This window comes from Aricia agestis, chromosome 18 (assembly GCF_905147365.1).
Source record: "Aricia agestis chromosome 18, ilAriAges1.1, whole genome shotgun sequence".
In the NCBI taxonomy this organism is placed as follows: domain Eukaryota; kingdom Metazoa; phylum Arthropoda; class Insecta; order Lepidoptera; family Lycaenidae; genus Aricia; species Aricia agestis.
In genome coordinates, this window is record NC_056423.1 from 13,952,938 (window position 1) to 13,972,046 (window position 19,109).

General features: G+C 39.8%; 1 protein-coding gene and 1 long non-coding RNA gene across 2 annotated transcripts in view; both read left to right on the forward strand.

Moving 5' to 3' along the window:
• The window catches only part of LOC121735967 (obscurin-like), a 166,778-nt gene that overhangs the window by 119,881 nt on the left and 27,788 nt on the right, over window positions 1–19,109 (forward strand). Inside the window, exon 5 of the mRNA XM_042126978.1 lies at window positions 17,689–17,895. Within this exon, the coding sequence (XP_041982912.1) occupies window positions 17,689–17,895 (207 nt within the window). The remainder of the gene's footprint in view (window positions 1–17,688; window positions 17,896–19,109) is intronic.
• Window positions 531–13,750, forward strand: LOC121735969. The gene is made up of 3 exons (XR_006036949.1): window positions 531–591; window positions 3,082–3,087; window positions 13,740–13,750. It is a non-coding gene; the product is annotated as an uncharacterized LOC121735969 (long non-coding RNA).

Here is a 19,109-nt window from a genome sequence, read left to right on the forward strand (position 1 = left end):
GCATAGAAAACCAAGCAAAAGCTAGAGTAAGAATTCTAGCAGTCATATTCATCCAACTACGCATTCCATGCTGGCCGGCTAACAGCCGTCCACGTGGCTCCGTGAGATCCTTGTGGAACTGGAACAAATTGTTAGTAACGTGAAACTAAATCGAGCAATCAATAACACCAAACTGAACGCGACGGGAACTAAAAATAATCACCTCGCATTCGATATAAATATTCGACAAACCTTATAAATCTTAGAAACTTCCAGCGAATCAATCAAAACTAACAAACTGGCTCGTATGCCCTCGGCGTAAGGAGCGGAATGCCGTGGCAGCGCTGCTCTAGTCATATATAACAGAGGAATATGATATTAGTCAAAGTGACAGCTCAAAGGAAGGGATAAATAGGTATTTGTTTTGCTCGAGACTGGTTCTTGAAGTGAGCGTTATTATAGCCTTTGTTGGGAAATGGGTGGAACCTCCACTTTTTTGGAGTTCTGTTAGTAATATAGTAGACGGTATAGGGCTCAAGCAAATTTTTGCAATCGTTCCACGCGAAACATATTATACCATCCTCATCACCTTGATGAGTGGCAGTCTTCCACGTACTGCCGAGCACTGTAAAGTGTAAACCTCTGGAACGAACTGTCACCAGCAGTATTTCCGGACCTACACGACCTGCAAACCTTCAAGAAGAGAGCGTGTTCACTCTTAAAAAGCCGGCAACGCACCTGCAGCTCTTCCAATTTTGCGAGTGCCGATGGGCGACGGTAGTTGCTTTCCACCAGGTGACCCGTTTGCTCGTTTGCTCCCTTATTTTATAAAAAAGTTGCCTTAGCCAAGATGCTAAGGCTGGATTTATACGCGTCCGCCCAAACGCGCGGTTTGGCGGCGGCGCGAGATAACAAGCAAGCTATAAAAGACAGCGCGACCGCACCGTTATTTAAATAATTTAAGGCATTAGTCATTACATACTTGTACATTAATTACTTGTGATCTCATTGTTTAGCGGCCGAATCGCGCGTTCGCACCGCCGCGCCGCGTACTTCAGCCATCGCTATATCTTTTGCAGTACCTTTAAATGTCAAAACCCGTACATTTTTAATTGCAAAGTTAATTTTCAACACGAACTCTATCGTCTTAAGAGCTAAGCAGAACAAACCAGACAGCTACAAAATAGAACCTTCGACAAAATAAAATATGTAGCACCATACACTTCGCACTCGAATTGTGTTACGAATACACAGAATTTTATAGCAAAAGGTTACAGAATAAAGCAGTTATTGTCCCAAACAGTTCGATTTCATAAAATATTTTTAATCCAAAATCGTGCTTTGGATTTTACAACCGAAATCGTCGGTTCCCCCGCGCGGAATCGAACCTAAACTTCCACGAAAGTTTCAATTTATTTTATACTCCTGTCGCGGTGAAAAATGAAAATGTGCTAAAGAAAATTCGCTTCACTGCGAGGTAATATTTTTGTTTTCTTGGTGTTTATGTATTTAGATTGTCCGTTCGAGTAGAAACTCGATTATCGGACACTGTAAGTTTTACTGGGATAAGAACTATCTTATGTCCTTTCTTGGGACTCAAAAGCTACTATCGGCAGAGTGGACGGTTGCACGGATTTCCTTTCTTACTAAATCGCAGGCAATATCAAGGCCATACCATTATGCTGAATACCGAAACCGGTGAACGCCTCCGTGGTCCAGTGGTTAAGCGTGGCTCTTGACTCGGTCGTGAGTTCGATTCCCGCGTTGGAAACATGTTATTTCCAAGTTTGGTTAGGACAATGAAGGCTGATCACCTGATTGTCTGACAAGTAAGATGATCCATGCGTCGGATGGGCATGTAAAAAGTCGGTCCTGCGCCTGATCTCTCGCCGGTCGTGTCGGTCTTCCGTCCCACTGTGTTATGAGAGTAAAGGAATAGAGAGTTTTCTTGTGTACTGCGCACACACTTGGGCACTATAAAATTACTCCTGCGTAGCTGGCCTCGTTTCAATGAAACCGGCCACCGTCACCGAAACTGGTGTGGGGGGTATTATTATTATGCTGAATACTGAATATCAAAATGCGTCTGTCTGAATGTCTGAATGTGAATGAATGAATAAAAAATTAAGATGGTAAGGAGCAAGGGCCGTAGGTCATTATTATAAGATATAATCTGAAGCATGACTCTACGTGGGAGAGCCATGCTTCGGCACGAATGGGCCAGCTCGACCGGAGAAATACCACGTTCTCACAGAAAACCTGCGTGAAACAGCGCTTGCGCTGTGTTTCGCCGAGTGAGTGAGTTTACCGGAGGCCCAATCCCCTACCCTATTCCCTTCCTTACCCTCCCCTATGCCTTTCCCATCCCTACCCTCCCCTATTACCCTATTCCCTCTTAAAAGGCCGGCAACGCACCTGTGGCTCATCTGATGCTGTGAGTGTCCATGGGCGACGGAAGTTGCTTTCCATCAGGTGACCCGTTTGATCGTTTGCCCCCTTATCACATAAAAAAAAGATGAGAATGTACGGTTCCCGGGAAAGTACGGTGTAGCGAGAAACATCGAGCTTGGAAATGAAAATGTTTTTCCAATTTGTATCTGTGAAGTCCGCATGAATCAAAATCATGTAAAAATATGCAATGTCGGTGTGTCCGTCCCCGGCCACAGCACTAACAAGCTTCATTGTGTGACCGATACTGCAGTCGAATCCCATAGTTACTGTACATTTTTCTGCGATTTAATGTACGCTATTGTTGTCTGCGTGAGTGTCCTGACTTATTTTTTATGTCGAAAGGGGATTTAATCATTTAAACGTATAGGTATGTTCTCTTAAAGTACACTAACGGTTGACTTTATTTCCACAGATCATTAAGTCTAATGGATCTTGTGTCCTTCCAAATGGCTTGTGGGTCAATCGCTCAGATAATTAGTTCATTCGCAACTTTGGCTTAACCTGTCCATCGATTCTGCTTAATATGTCACAATAATACAGCTTCTTTTTAATCCCTACAACAGCGGGGCTAAAATGGTCGCTTTGGAGAATCATACAATTAATCATAATATGATTAATTTTTAAACTCCACTTTGCATGCAATTCATATAGTGAATAGTGATTCACTTAGATTAATGATTGGTCCCGCGAGCGGCTCTCGCGCGGAGACCAATCATTAATCGAAGCGAATCAATTTAAACTCCACTTTGCGTGCAATTCATATAGTGATTCGCTTACATCAATGATTGGTCTCTCGCGCGGCGCTCGCGCGCGGCGACCAATCATTAATCGAAGCGAATCACTATATTAATTGCACGCAAAGCGGAGTTTAAAAATGAATCATATTATGATTCAATATATGATTCTCCAAAGCGACCATTTTAGCCCCGCGGAGCCTACAATGTGCGAATTGTCAGACGTTTTCTGATTGGTCGAAACTTGAATCTGTTATGGTTAGCGGCAAACCCCTGTGTAACAAAACAAAGTTTACTTTAGGGTATTTGTGTGTACCTTTTAGCGTTCACAGTGAAAGTAGCAGTGCTGAAAGAACATTTTTTTGTGATTCGCACGGGCAAGGGTCACGAGCGTCATGAATTCTTCCATACAAAATTTAAAAAAACGCTCTTTCTTTCTTAACTTCCTTAAAATTTTGATTCAGAACTAAACCATGTTTGTATTATATTTTAAACAGAAAAGGAACTCTCTAATTAAATATAATATGAAGTCAACAAGTTAGGGACTTGTTAATTCAGTTGCAAGTTCGGTCCACTTGGGAAGTTTCTGTCCTCCGCGCCGGTTCTGCAGATGTTAATGTCTAAATTTATACCTGGATTTTCAACTTACAATTGTAATTAAATTTTCATCTCGTTAATCATTAATCATTGTTGAAACTTTGTTCTTAGAATCAACGCATACCGACACAAGCCAAGGCAACGCCTTTTAAGGTCCAATAGGATATTATATCAGATCCCTTCTTCATACTTGTTTCTGGCCTATAATATGCCAGGTGCAAACAAATAGTTATAATGTTTTTTAACTGTAATTAATTCGGTTTAAGGCTTTAAGCTTTAGTTTAGTACGAGCTTTTGCCCGCGGCTTCGCTCGCGTTAAGTATTATAATATACAAACTTTCATTGCCTATTGGAATCCCTTGGGATTGGAATTTATCAAAATCCTTTCTTAGCGATTGCCTACGTCATAACATCTACCTGCATGCCAAATTTCAGCCCGATCAGTCCAGTGGTTTGGGCTGTGCGTTGATAGATCACCATGTCAGTCAGTCACCTTCGAGTTTTATATATATATATATATATATATATATATATATATATATATATATATATATATATATATATATATATATATATATATATAGATTTAAGCTGTATTTAAATAGGTAACTATTTAATTGACCGTCTAGTTAACTTTACTTACATTGTTTATTTAAATAGTTAGTTATCTTAATAAAATAAAAAATGGTAAAAAATTTGACAAAAAATGTAAGTTTATGCCAAAACCTTATTAAATTATTCATCTCTCAAAGTGCGCCATGAGTTTGTACGTGGGAGAGCCATACTTCGGCACGAATGGGCCGGCTCGACCGGAGAAATACCACGTTCTCACAGAAAACCGGCGTGAAACAGCGCTTGCGCTGTGTTTCGCCGAGTGAGTGAGTTTACCGGAGGCCCAATCCCCTACCCTATTCCCTTCCCTACCCTCCCCTTCCCATCCCTACCCTCCTCTATTTCCTCTTAAAAGGCCGGCAACGCACCTGCAGCTCTTCTGATGCTGCGAGTGTCAATGGGCGACGGAAGTTGCTTTCCATCAGGTGACCCGTTTGCTCGTTTGCCTCCTTATTTCATAAAAAAAAAGAGCCAGTTGGTAGCATAAAGTTAATATACCTAGCGGAATAGAGAAACAAAGGCCTTTTTTTGACGTCCAGTCGGCACGTGCCGCACGTTGTCAATTTAATCTCATAGAAATCACGTTCAATCATGCTTGTGTAAGTGTATACGTACACATATTTTTACACACAGACGTAAATCAATGTCGGTTACGTTTAACAGCTCGAGATTGTTGCTCTATATATATATATATATATATATAACTTTTTGTTCCGCCTACGGGACTCGAACCCAGGACCCCCGGGATGAGCGCTGGCCACGCGCAATGCGAATTCATTTTCATCGATATTTTCATGGAAATAAGATATTTTCCCACATCAAAATGTAGCCTATGTCCTTTCTCAGACTCTAGAATAACTGTGTACAAAATTTCATTGCAATCGGATCGATAGTTTAGGCGTTTGGCGTGAAAGCGAGACTGACAGACAGACAGACAGACAATGATACTTTCGCATTTATAATATTAGTATAGATTATGTGCACACTGCACAGCTGTTTTTGGGTATTTTGATTAATTAAGGGCCGCGCTACACCGGAATGGCAGCGGCGAGGCGAGCACTTTCAGCGCTGCCAATCCGGTGTAGCGCGCTGCGCGGCCCTAAGAGGGGTACCACTTACCAGGGTTTTAAAAAGTTTTTAAATTTGACACAAATTTTGTTGACACCGCGCGCTATAAACTAAAGTCCACGCGGACGAAGTCGCGGGCAACAGCTAGTTTACAATATGGAGCTCACGCCAACTTTATTAAAGAAATTCCGAGGTAGGATAACTATGAATCGACAGTTAATTCAAATAGTTGTAACAGTACAGCTTAGCCAGTTGAATCAAAGCATCGACTGGTGATATAGAATACCACAATATAAATGTATACAGTAGTCAGAAACCATCTTCAAACCAGACAGACTGAGCTTCCGCTGGTAATTATATAATTGCGCTCAAATATAAATACAGTATACTATATTCATACAGGACAGCCTTTTACAGAAATGCTTACGGTCATTGTCGAGACACTGATTATTATAAAAATTAAAATATAAGATCTACTCATCTAAAGATACAGTATCTTCATAAGACTACCTAAACCGTGCGCATGCACACATAAGTGTGTTTTCAGGTAACTTTAAAATACTAAACAATTTATACTTACTGAATCTTTCATGAACTGTCAATATAGTTGGTGTCAGTGTAGAAATATCATGAGAATACCATTTTATGTAGTTTGTTGGTAACAGACTGAATATTAAGGAACCAAGTAGAATACATGGGAATATACGTGGGAGAGCCATACTTCGGCACGAATGGGCCGGCTCGACCGGAGAAATACCACGTTGTCACAGAAAACCGGCGTGAAACAGCGCTTGCGCTATATTTCGCCGAGTGAGTGAGTTTACCGGAGACCCAATCCCCTACCCTATTCCTTTCCCTACCCTCCCCTATTCCCTTCCTTTCCCTTCCCTACCCTCCCTTATTACCCTATTCCCTCTTAAAAGGCCGGCAACGCACCTACAGCTCTTCTGATGCTGAGAGTGTCCATGGGCGACGGAAGTTGCTTTCCATCAGGTGACCCGTTTGCTCGTTTGACCCCTTATTTTCATTAAAAAAAAATACGTGGACCTTCATGTATTTAGGTATATCCATGAAAAGCCAAACCTGATAGCAACGACATAATAATATATAATGATATTTCTCGGAAACTGGCTGGGTTAAACTAGGAAGTTACCTACTGTACTGTGATAAAAGGAAGTTGCATGATCAGTTTGATTTCAAGGACACGCCTAAGTAAATCTACTGTTTTATACTGTGGTACCGTTCGCTCCAACCCCTTAATAATCTACCAACTATAAATACTTCAGGTATAAGCACGAAGTATCGGCAGATTTTTATCAGTTTGAGTCTACGAATAATAATAGTTTTTATTATTCGTAGGTTTGAGTAATTCCTTTATCAATATTTTTTGTTTTGATATCATTCGAGAAATTTCTTTATCACGTAACGTCTAACTATAGTTTAAGCCATGAGAGAAGTCACTAAACTTAATAATAAATATTTAAAATTCGTGTATCCAGAGTCCATACTAATATTATAAATGCGAAAGTGTGTCTGCCTGTCTGTTACCTCTGTCGTGTATATGTATAACAGTAGACGACGCCGGCAACTTCGTTGCGCCAAAATTCGTTTATCGCGCGGGAACCGTACATTTTCTGGGATAAAAGTATCCCATGTCCTTTCCTGGGACTCAAAGTATCTGCAAAATCTGTTTAGCTGTTTGGGCGTGAAGAGGTAACAGATAGACAGCCACGCTTTCACTTTTGTAATCTGTATATATAAAACTCAAAGGTGACTGACTGATTGACATAGTGATCTATCAACGCACAGCCCAAACCACTGGACGGATCGGGCTGAAATTTGGCATGCAGGTAGATGTTATAACGTAGGCATCCGCTAAGAAAGGATCTTCTGATGCTGCGAGTGTCCATGGGCGACGGAAGTTGCTTTCCATCAGGTGACACGTTTGCCCCTTATTTCATTAAAAAAAAAATAATTAACAAATATGCATATAATAGGGATGATGACAAGGTCAAAGATTAGCGAATTTTGTTAATAAAATAAAAAAATTACGGTGAAAAGTAAGTGTTCCCAAAATTACAGCTCTATAGCATTTTTATTTTTTTTGTTATGCGCCTTCAAAGTTAGATAATCAAGTCGATTTTTTTTCAATTAAATTTCTTAATATTTGTATACCAATCGATAACTTATGCAATTAAAAGCAACTTTTGCTATGAAACCACTTTTATAAACGCAATATTTGATATACCTATCGAACAAAGTTTTCACCCGATGCGTACAAACTACGAAAGAGTGACGTCAGTCTTTCGTAGCACTTTGTATGGAGCGTTTTGGGCAGGTCTATTTTATGAGATGTTTGAATTGTCATATCTTGGTGAATTTTTAAGCTATCAGAGTCATTATTTCAGCGATGTTTCTATTTTTTAAGGGTCTTTCAATTACCAATAAGAAAAAAAAATAGTCATCTAGCCTATTACTTGCCTATCTAAAAGTGTTCATGGCTAGTTTTAATTAAATAAACTTTACTTAATTGCTTTTTTTCATCACTTTCATTCTTTTGATAACCAAATGAATTTTATTTCACTGTTAGTTTTTAACACACAGAATATGCCTAGTAGGCTTGCCTACTCATTTCTGTGTATAGCTACCTGGCAAGCCGGTGTGAACAGGTAAGTCAATATAGGTAACTCCATCGTTCTGCTAACTTATCGAAAGTTATATCAAATTTTAGATTATTACAAAATCAGTCATATAGACTTGCCTGCAAAAAATCATACTTAAAGTACTGTTGCCTAGCTAAAAAAAGAAAAATAGCCATGATCACTTTTAGATAAGCAAGTAATTATAGGCATATTTGTTTATAAATTATATTTGATAAAAAATATGTCTCATCTGGTTATCAGATCGGTGAAGGTCGACCTCCCACGGTCTCCTCTACTACCAGTTTAATTTCAAAGTATGAGGCCGATATACAACTTTAGGACCTAAACTCCAGAATTTTCGAATTCCGCTCAAATTTATCGTCCATAATCATTGGAGTCCTGCATCCAATTACGACCGAACTATCCGAATTTTTAATGCGACTGGAAACTCCGTTCGGTGACCGAATGGCCGAAGTTTCCGTTAAATTAGTTTTCGTGCATGCGATGCTTTAGGTAGCTCGTAAATATCGGGTAATCCTTACCAGGTATACCTGCAGGTACAGGTATTGCCTGGCATTATTAGGCAGGTATACCTGGGTATCCCCCTGATTATCTTGATTTAAAACTTTGGGACAACTTTTTGTTTATGGTACGTTTCGACAGACTTAAAAGTATTAGTTGTAAGTCCACGTAGGATACTGTTTATATTATATTATGTTGTAGAGGTTGCGCTCAATCTGCTTAAGAGCAGTATCCCGCTGTAATCATACATTTTCCTGCGATGCGATAGAAAGTAACTATTACTTAACTAAAATATGACCCCGAAGTGGAGTCATTTGACCACACTTTAAGCATGCTACTTTTATTTTAGCTACTCATCTATACTAATATTATATTATATCTCAAGAACCACTGGTCCGATTTAAAAAATTCTTACACTGTTAGATAGCCCATTTATCGAGGAAGGATTTAAGCTATATTTTATCACGCTAAAACTAATAGGAGCGAAGAAACAGAGGAAAATGTGGAAAAAACGAGGGAAATTATTTGAAAAGGCTTATCTCGCGAGCTACTGGAGTAATTTTTCTGTTATTAGGCACAGATAAGAAGTAGACCACGTGAAGGATCATTGGCTATTTTTTGTAGACTAAGGGTCCCCGCAAATATACAATTTTATATCTGCGGGGACCCTAATTTGTCTGTGAAATATCCATAAAGTTAAAATACCTAGCGGAATAGAGCAACAATCTCGAGCTGACAAACGAAACCGAAATTGGTTTCATCTGTGTGTAAAAATATTATGTGTACGTAGACACTTACACAAGCATGATTGAACATGATTTCTATGAGATTAAATTGTCAACGTGCGGCACGTGCCGACTGGATGTCAAAAAAAGAGTGCCGCTGTCATGTGTCACACGTCTCTTTTTACCACGCAGTGTTACTGCTAGTTACATCTCTCTTGCTCAGGCCTTTTTTCGCTATTCCGCTAGGTATATCAAATATATGAGGCATAATAATTATTAATTAATAATTAATAATTATTATGTCTCTGAGTTGGGCGGTTAGATTTTAAAACAATTATTCTGTGTAAAAAAGCATAAACTGGTACTACTGATACAATATGAACATGGTTCATTCCTTTTTTAAGCTGGAATTGAAATATGAGACCAAAATTGAAGTAATAAAAACAAATTCTATTTCATTTAACTTTCTATCTTCGCTCTTCATTCGGTTCATGACGGTTCGTCGGGATTGCAATCTTCGGGAACGGTCCACAACGTTCTAGAACGTTCTAGAAATTGGCGGGAGATTCCCGGATCCTGCTATGTAGCTACGTCAGTGTTTTCCAACCTTAAGATGCGACCCCCCTGGTGTGAAAAAATATTTTACGACCATTTGTTATTTTATCATGTACGTTACATGACATTTATGAATATCATTTTGTTAAAATTTTCCTACTTAGTATGTATGTATATCTGTTTAATATTTTTATTGAAATAGTTCTCTCGACCTCTGACGATTGGATACCGAAGCTTCGCGACTGCGCGGGGGTCGCAACTCACAGATTGAAAAACACTGAGCTACATAATATATACAATAAATCGGGCAAGTGCGAGTCGTACTCGCGCACGAAGGGTTCCGTACCGATACAGAGCAAAAATAGGCTAAAACTTGTGTTTTTTGTATGGTCCCTTAAATTGTTATTTTATTTTAATATTATTATTAAATATTAAAGTACACATATAACAAAAGAATGTGTGAAAAATTCAAGTACCTACCTCTTGCGGCTTGCCATTATTGATATAGAGCGAAAAAGGCCGAAAAAATCACGTTTGTTGTATGGGAGCCCCCCTTAAATATTAATTTTATTTTGTTTGCAGCATTTGTTGTTATAGCGGCAACAGATATACACAATCTGTGAACATTTCAGAAGTCTATCTATAGCGGTTCTTGAGATACAGACAGACGGACAGACAGACGGACAAACAGACGGACAGATAGACGGACAGATAGACATCGAAGTCTCAGTAATAGGGTCCCGTTTTTACCCTTTGGGTACGGAACCCTAAATATCGCAGTATTTTTTTACTGTTTGAAGCTGTAAATATATTTTATTTAAAAAATCACAACCAACGATTTTTACGCAGCCGCAAAATTATTTATTGAGGTATTTTGTAAAATATCTATAATTAAAATACTTAATATCAAGGCTGGTCACGTTTCGAATTTTGTTTTGAGGAATAAACATCAATCATTTCCTACGTACACTTAAACTGAAAAACATGAAACTTTTTTATCTCTATAAGGTCAATAATTCACATTTTAAAACAGGTTGCGACTTATATGATGCATTTAAAATTGGAACAGGCAGCCCTACACCGCGGGCAATCTGTTAATACAACTTGTACCTTCGTATACAGTAAATAAAGTTCAGTTTTGAATGAAAATAAAGGCGCCTCGCACCGCATAACCACGTCTATTTCAAAATGAATTAAGTTGGCCCCAGCGGTCATTGACCTTTTAGTGTAGGAGCTATGTGAAAAATGGTCGCACTGTATCTAGTTAATTTAAGTTAAACTCTTATAAATACACAGACTTATAGAATCTTCGAAAACAAGAACATCTGTTACTTCATTGTCAATCTCGGTTTGTATGTCGTAGGTTACACGTTCAGTTTCTCATCAATCTGATCCATCAATCTGGCAACATTGACGCGAAACTGAACGTCTAACCCACGGATTGACGTGTAACCTACGACTGAAAACTATCAAATAAAACAAGTTTTTCTACAGGGGTCAATGACCGCTGCGGACAGGTTTGGGCGTTTGAAGTATAGTCGCAATGTGAATTGAAACTAATGTCCATATTGTTGTACTCACTCAGCCATGTCAATACTCAATACTCAGTAGTCAGTTTCTCGCGCGAATGCCCCCGTTGTTGAGTTAGTCATTAACAATCGGTTGGTTTTCGAGGAAATTTTCACAACACCGCGACCGCTCATGTGCACTATAGACTCTATAGTCCGGAAACTGAACACATAGAACCTTCACCTACTAATTGTTCACACGGAAGAATGTTGGCACTACATTCTTGTCATGTGCAAGTGCAGTAGACAGGTAGAGATAGAGCAATAACTGAGTTTTTACAGTTCGGTGGCCGAACTATAAGAGGGCTATAACTCTAGACCAGCCATTCTCAAAGCGTAGGAGCTCCGCGAGCGATACATGAATTCTTTCCGTCAAAAATTACAGATCTGTTCAATGCTTTAATTATTTTTTCAAACGGGTGATATTTTTTACCCAACTGCGGCGAATCAGAATCATTTATTTCTGGAAATTGGTACATAAGGTGTTAATGATTTATAGATAGTGTATCACAATTTGAGCCTTTTGGGCGTAGAAATATTAAAATAATAAACAGGCATTTTAACTTACTACTTATTCCAAACAATTATAATTATGAAATATATTTAGATTAAACATTTGAGTAAGTATGTACCTAAGTTTTAAATTATGAGAATTTTACAATTCCAAGTAATAATCCGTTATCAATGCAATATTCAATTATTAATATAATTTATAACATAATTATACTAAAAATAAAAATAAATAATCAAATGAAATGATGATTATAGCAATCTCACAATCACACATCAAGTCATTTCCAATCGAATGCATGTTATTTAGTATTTACTTACAATTTATATAAAACATTCAGACTTGGACCACCCAATGTTGCTTCCCGGTAAATTCTGATTGCATTACAGAAGTTATTAAAAAAATCATTTGCACGCAAAATATGAGTAAAAGCAATCGAGTATTCGTGAATAATGAACGAAAATCGATTCGTTAATCGAATAATAAACGAAAACCGACGCGGTCACCGGACACCGATTCCTCAAAACCGAATTTGCCGATTAAATCGTCAACATTTCATGTTAAATAATTGCGATTGATTCTTAAATTATTCAATGATGTATTTGCAATTATATTTATTTGGTAACTAGACTCCGTTGCGCCAAAATTCGTTTATCGTGCGGGAACCGTACATTTTCTGGGATAAACAGTATCTCATCTCCTTTCCCGGAACTCAAAGTATCCCCATACCAAATTTCAGCAAAATCGGTTCAGCGGTTTGCGCGTAAAGACTAAAGAGGCGTAGAGTATAGACATACTTTTCGCATTTATAATATTATTAGTAATTAGGGTTGCACCAGAGGCGTGGTTATAGGTCTGTGGGCGGTTGATCGGGGGATCACCGCCCACAATATAGACCTCGAGAAGAAAGGCACCCCCGATGCCCGGGAGCCTCTCGGTGCAGACAGGCGGCGGCAAAGGCTGCTGTAGCTGAAGTGATGCCGGAAGCGGCAAGCGCTGCGAAGGACGCGGTTGAATGCTTGCGATTCCGCTCCGAGCTGAACCCCATCAACCCCATGCCCTCGTCAACGCTGAAGCGTGACGTGAGGGCATGAGGGGGTTTTAGTCGGTAAACCTGTGCGGAGGGAGTCAGATGTCAGAACATACCCCTGCCCCTTTCCCCGAGGGGACGGGGGATGCGTAATGCATTTACCGTTCTCAAAAAAAAAAAAGCATTCAAACGTAGGAGAGCCATGCTTCGGCACGAATGTGCCGGCTCGACCGGAGAAATACCACGTTCTCACAGAAAACCGGTGTAAAACAGTGCTTGCGCTGTGTTTCGCCGAGTTAGTGAGTTTGCCGGAGGCCCAATCCCCTACCCCATTCTCTCCTCTGCCCTCCGCTACTCCCTTCCCTTCCTATCCCTACCCTCCCCTATTACCCTATTCCCTCCCATCGATCGTGGAATAACGAGACACAATAGCTTATCTATTGTTATCGCGGCCGGATGCGGCCGCTTTGGGCTTCATGAATTAAAAGGCCGGCAATGCACCTGCAGCCCTTCTGATGCTGTGAGTGTCCATGGGCGATGGAAGTTGCTTTCCATCAGGTGACCCGTTTGCTCGTTTGCCCCCTTATTTAATAAAAAAAAAAAGAGGCGTGGTTATAGTTACAGAATTATGGTTATAGTTAAGGCTAACTTAACTTTAACCTTAACTTTGACCACAGAATTTGACAGATGACAGCTGGTCCGACAAGGCTTGAAATGAACGTGGGCGGGGGCGCTGCTGGTAAAGGAGAACTGTCAAAAATGGCGTTTTTGTATGATGACAGCGTTAGTTCCTTTTTTCGCCACGTTCATTTAAAACCTTGTCTAGCTCAATGGACTTAAAAGTTATCGTTAAATGTGGCGTCCATTTATTGACTTTAACCAAAGATTTGACATTTTGAATTGTATTTACAGTTAAAGTTACAGTTATAGTAAGTTGGTGCAACCCACCCTTAATAATTTCTCAGAATCAAATAAAATACATAATAATGACGCTCCTCGAAATAGAATATTCGTACCGCCAAGAAATTGTTTTGTAATACAAAATTTCACGTGAAATATACATATACGAGTACAATTCTTGAAAATTCTAAGTCCCCACTTGGAATCAGAATGAATTTTTCAATTCGCGACGAGTTCGCGTATCGTTATTACGAAATATGATTCTTATGCGAAATAATTTATAAAGTATCGAAATATGGCCGCCGAGCCAATGCCGCAGTACATTTGTATACAGTAGTGTAACTGAGGATCTGGAAACTTTGTAAGGACAATTTTCGCTCGTCATTTAATTATTACTTCGTTTTTATTTAAACGGATGGCTTTTGATGCAGTATCAGTAATTACATTTTCATCGAATGTCAAACCAACTTCAAATGTGCTCTGATTGGTCAAAATCAGCTGTTTGTTGGACGTAAATTATGAGAATACTATTTTGCTAGGATCCGGAGTAGATGAAAGCTGTACTTATTGATAAAAATAGCAGGATTACTTCTCGCTTAAAGTTATCTAATAATCTTTGTTCCGGGCGGTCTACTATGAAGATTGTGAACTAAAGAAGTGAAAACTCTTATTATATCATTAAATTACCCACCATAACAATCTAATTTCTTCTCATATTATAATTTATTTATATGTTATCTAACTCTAGGTAATTATTTAATTTTTCTGTAATCAACACAACTCTTCCCATCTTCCCCACATACATATCCCCCATACACAGTTAGCCTACTATGTGCACTTATACTGTGTCAAAAGCCCTCGATACTCACGGGGGCTCCCACTTCTGAATTACATAACTCGGTCAATTAGTTAGCTCTGCTTTACCGGCCACACGCTGGCTACTTCAGTCGCTAGCTGCTGCATGCTGTTTACTCCCATACTCTCTACAAATATCGCTATGTCAACTGATTTTATTTGATAAATCGGAACCAGATACAAGTAGATCTTATCTTTATTCCTTACTAATATTAATAGAAATATGAAAGTGGGATATCTGGTTAATGACAGAACAGATTTAGACTGTGAAAATACTATGAGAGAAGGGAAAAGACATATTATTATTATTATTTTGTTGCGGAAAAAATACCGCTTCCCGCTCGTTAATTTGACGCCGCGTTAAAGTAAAAACCGGCCAAGTGCGAAGAAGTTGGACTCGCCCAAAAAGGGTTCCGCAGCAGCAATAAGGTATATTTTTATGAAATTAAGAGGTTTTTGATTTATTTTTATATTTCAGTTGATTTAATGAAAGTTAAATTAAGGTTTACCATTTATGACGTATAAAAAAAAAACTACTGGCTAGATCTCGTTCGAACCAATTTTGGTTGGTAGTTTTTGTAGTAATGTATATCATATATTTTTTTTAGACTTATCATGCCCCTACTTTAGAAGGGGGGGGGGGGGGGGGGGGGGACACACAGATTGTACTAGTCTCTCAAGAGTCTCTCTCGCAAATTATTCAGGTTAGAAAAAAATGATATTAGAAACCTCAATATGATTTTTGAAGACCTGTCCATAGATACCCCACACGCATAGCTTAGATGAACAAAAATATTTTTTGTTCACAGACTACATCTACTTACCAAGTTTCAATAGTATACCTAGCTCTTATAGTTTCGGAGAAAAGTGGCTGTGACATACGGATGGACAGACAGACAGACATGACGAATCTATAAGGGTTCCGTTTTTTGCCATTTGGCTACGGAACCCTAAAAACCGTGTTGGATATGTTTTAGATTGCTTGTTTCATCCTGTGTTGTAAAAGTTGACCAATCGTGTTATGCTATGGGTAATTCAAAGACAAAGACATGATGAATACTGACAATGAACTTTAATTTCTTAGCTTTAGTTATTGCTGAGAAAAATCGCTACAGCCAAAACTATCAAGGCGACGCTTATAAGTTCTATACATCCATCATGGCCAAAGAGCAGCCTACAGTCATAGATTCTCAAAAACCTCAGGACACGAGTAAAAGTAATAATTCAAAATACAACCAAAGTTTTCAAGTTAAAACATAAACACATAGAAAATTCTTAATTAAGCGCCTAGCAGCCGATACTGTGTGGAAGCAGAATAAATATAAAGTTAGCGAGTTTTGTTAACCGATAACATGAAATATACAACAGTCTTAAAACTTGTTTACATCGATGATATTATGATACGGTTTTGGGAAAACTTGGCGTGAAATATCGCGTCATAATAACGTGGTAGAGCCATGCTTCGGCACGAATGGGCCGGCTCGACCGGAGAAATACCACGGGCTCACAGAAAACCGGCGTGAAACAGCACTTGCGCTGTGTTTCGCCGAGTGAGTGAGTTTACCGAAGGCCCAATCCCCTACCCTATTCCCTTCCAAACCCTACCCTACCCTTCCCTTCCCTACCCTTCCCTATTCCCTTCCTTACCCTTCCCTATTCCCTCTTAAAAGGCCGGCAACGCACCTGCAGCTCTCTTGATGTTGCAAGTGTCCATGGGCGACGGAAGTTGCTTTCCATCAGGTGACCCGTTTGCTCGTATAGTCATTTAGTCTTGCGACTTGCAAAAAAATGTTTGATTGTCTGATTAGAAAGATGATCCATGCGTCGGATGGGCATGTAAAAAGTCGATTCTGCGCCTGATCTCTCGCCTGTCGTGTGGGTCTTCCGTCCCACTGGGTTATGAGAGTGAAAGGAATAGAGGGTGCTCTTGTGTACTGCGCACACATTTAGGCACCGTCACGGAAACCGGTGTGGTAGACATTATCATTTTATTAATGATACTGTTGAAATTGGGTTGAAGATAAAGATACTCCGAATATTTTGCTGAAACCCGCGTGTTTTGAGCGGCGCCCCGCCAGTATCAAATCTTGAGCTAAGTAGCTTTAACTTGTATAACTCGATTCCATACGAGTATCTCCGGGGCGGCCATATTTGTACAACATCAACGTCAGACGTTTTAATTGCATTTTCAAGTTTTTAATTAGGTATCAGTGTGGTTAAATCTTTAGCAAAGCCTACTAAATTAAGATTTTAATAAGTTAAGATTCCAAAGATTTTTTTTTGAAATAAGGGGGCAAACGAGCAAACGGGTCACCTGATGGAAAGCAACTTCCATCACCCATGGACACTGGCAGCGTCAAAAGAGCTGCAGGTGCGTTGCTGGCCTTTTAAGAGTGAATAGGGTAATAGGGGAGGGTAGGGATGGGAAGAATAGGGGAGGGTAGGGAAGGGAATGGGGTAGGGGATTGGGCCTCCGGTAAAATCACTCACTCGGAGAAACACAGCGCAAGCGCTGTTTCATGCCGGTTTTCTATGAAAACGTGTTATTTCTCTGGTCGAGCCGGCCCATTCGTTTCGAAGTATGGCCCTCCAACGTATAAATAGGTTTGACGTTTCTGTCTGTCTGTTTGTCCGTGGTATCGTGGCATCCAAATGGGTGGACTTCCATGGTTGAAAGCTGGTGTTATTTTTCTCAGCCGTAATTCATCATCGTCAGCTCGCTCATATCAGGACGGAGGTTTTTTTTAATTCCTTAATAATATAGGGCCTGTTTCGCCACATCCTGATAAATGCCGGATAACTTTCTCACATTCTACAACTTATCTGAAAGATATTCCATACTCTATTTGTCAGATAAATTGTGAATAGCCTGGCCCTTAATCTTTATACCATACCATCGCCATCCAAACAGATCTTTTACATTCTTTTTTGTCTCCCAGGGCGCCCGCAACCGACTCTCTCCTGGCTCATCAACAACACTCCTCTCGAAGACCACACGATCCTCAAGAACGACGGGAAGGTGATCATCAGCCGGATCCTCATCTCCCACGTGGACCGCAGCTGGCTGAACACCAGCGTCCGCTGCCAGGCCACCAACACCCAACTGCTGAGCCCCCACGAGAGGACAGCTAGAGTCGAGATGAACCGTGAGTACAGGCCTGTTGCAAGGATGGTATAAGTTGTTGCTTAAGGGTCAAATCCCTCTATAAACCTATGGCCCTACCAACCTCCCCTATAACCACGAAGTTATACGGGACAAATATGATTGTGCAATCTACTCGCCTTAGGGTCAATCATATTGCAACGTGACGAGGCGATGCAATGCGTTTTTTAATGAGCCGTCAAAAGTTGGGATAGGCAGCATAAATTCGCGGTAACATTGATTTAGCCCAATAGCACACTAGCGGCCAGGCCGCGGCGGCCGGGTTGCGGCGGCCATCGAAAGTATGGTGTGGCCGCAGGCCGGGTGGCAGCCAGGTGCGCATGGTCTATGGCGGTTTCATACTAAGGCACAGAATATATATTAGTAGTACCAACAGAAGTCTCACTTGCGACATCCGTTTAAAGAAATAACGACTCATGTTACGATACTATTAAGTTCAAATTCCGAACGCGCAGTGCTAGGTGCCTACAATTATATTCACCTACATGTCCGCTCTCTGTCTATCGCATAACTCGTACCTTTTCTGACGGAATCAAGGTTTTCGCCTTTTAGAAAACAAAATATTCTTTTTTAATTACTATTGGTATGAACAGCAAACCTTTTTATAGTAATATAAAATTTTAGTAACCCAACCTATATTTATACTTAGTAGTTTTATATATTCGATTATAGTGCAGGAAACTTTTACAATTTAAACATAGTAACTTGTGTTTATTTCTGTGTAGTTTGTGCGTTTCTTTGTATAAAATTGGTTTATTTGCTATGTTTGTATAGTTTTTATCTACTTTTTGTATTTATATACCTTATTCAAATATATATTTCTTTGGCCTTTCTTAATTGATTGATCTTATAAGATTTATAACGATTTTGTCACAGCGGTTAAATCAGTATCATGAATAAAATTCCTCTATGATAAGTAAACAGTATATAATCTGGCGCCTGCGTCACCGCTCGCTTGTGAGTCCCTACTGATTGTCCACCCGCGGGTGGTACTTACAGTTCGATACCTATTCTCGCGAGTGGGACAGGCCTGACTAAGGTATCTATCTCGATGGCCGCCGCCTCCTGGCCGCTGCGGCCTAGCCGCTATTGCGCGCCCGGCCAAACGTTCTTTTAAATGAATGTCACGTCACTCACAACTGTGGCCGATAAGAACACAGCTACAGTTCCTACAGCTAGTATAAGTAGTAGCCATGG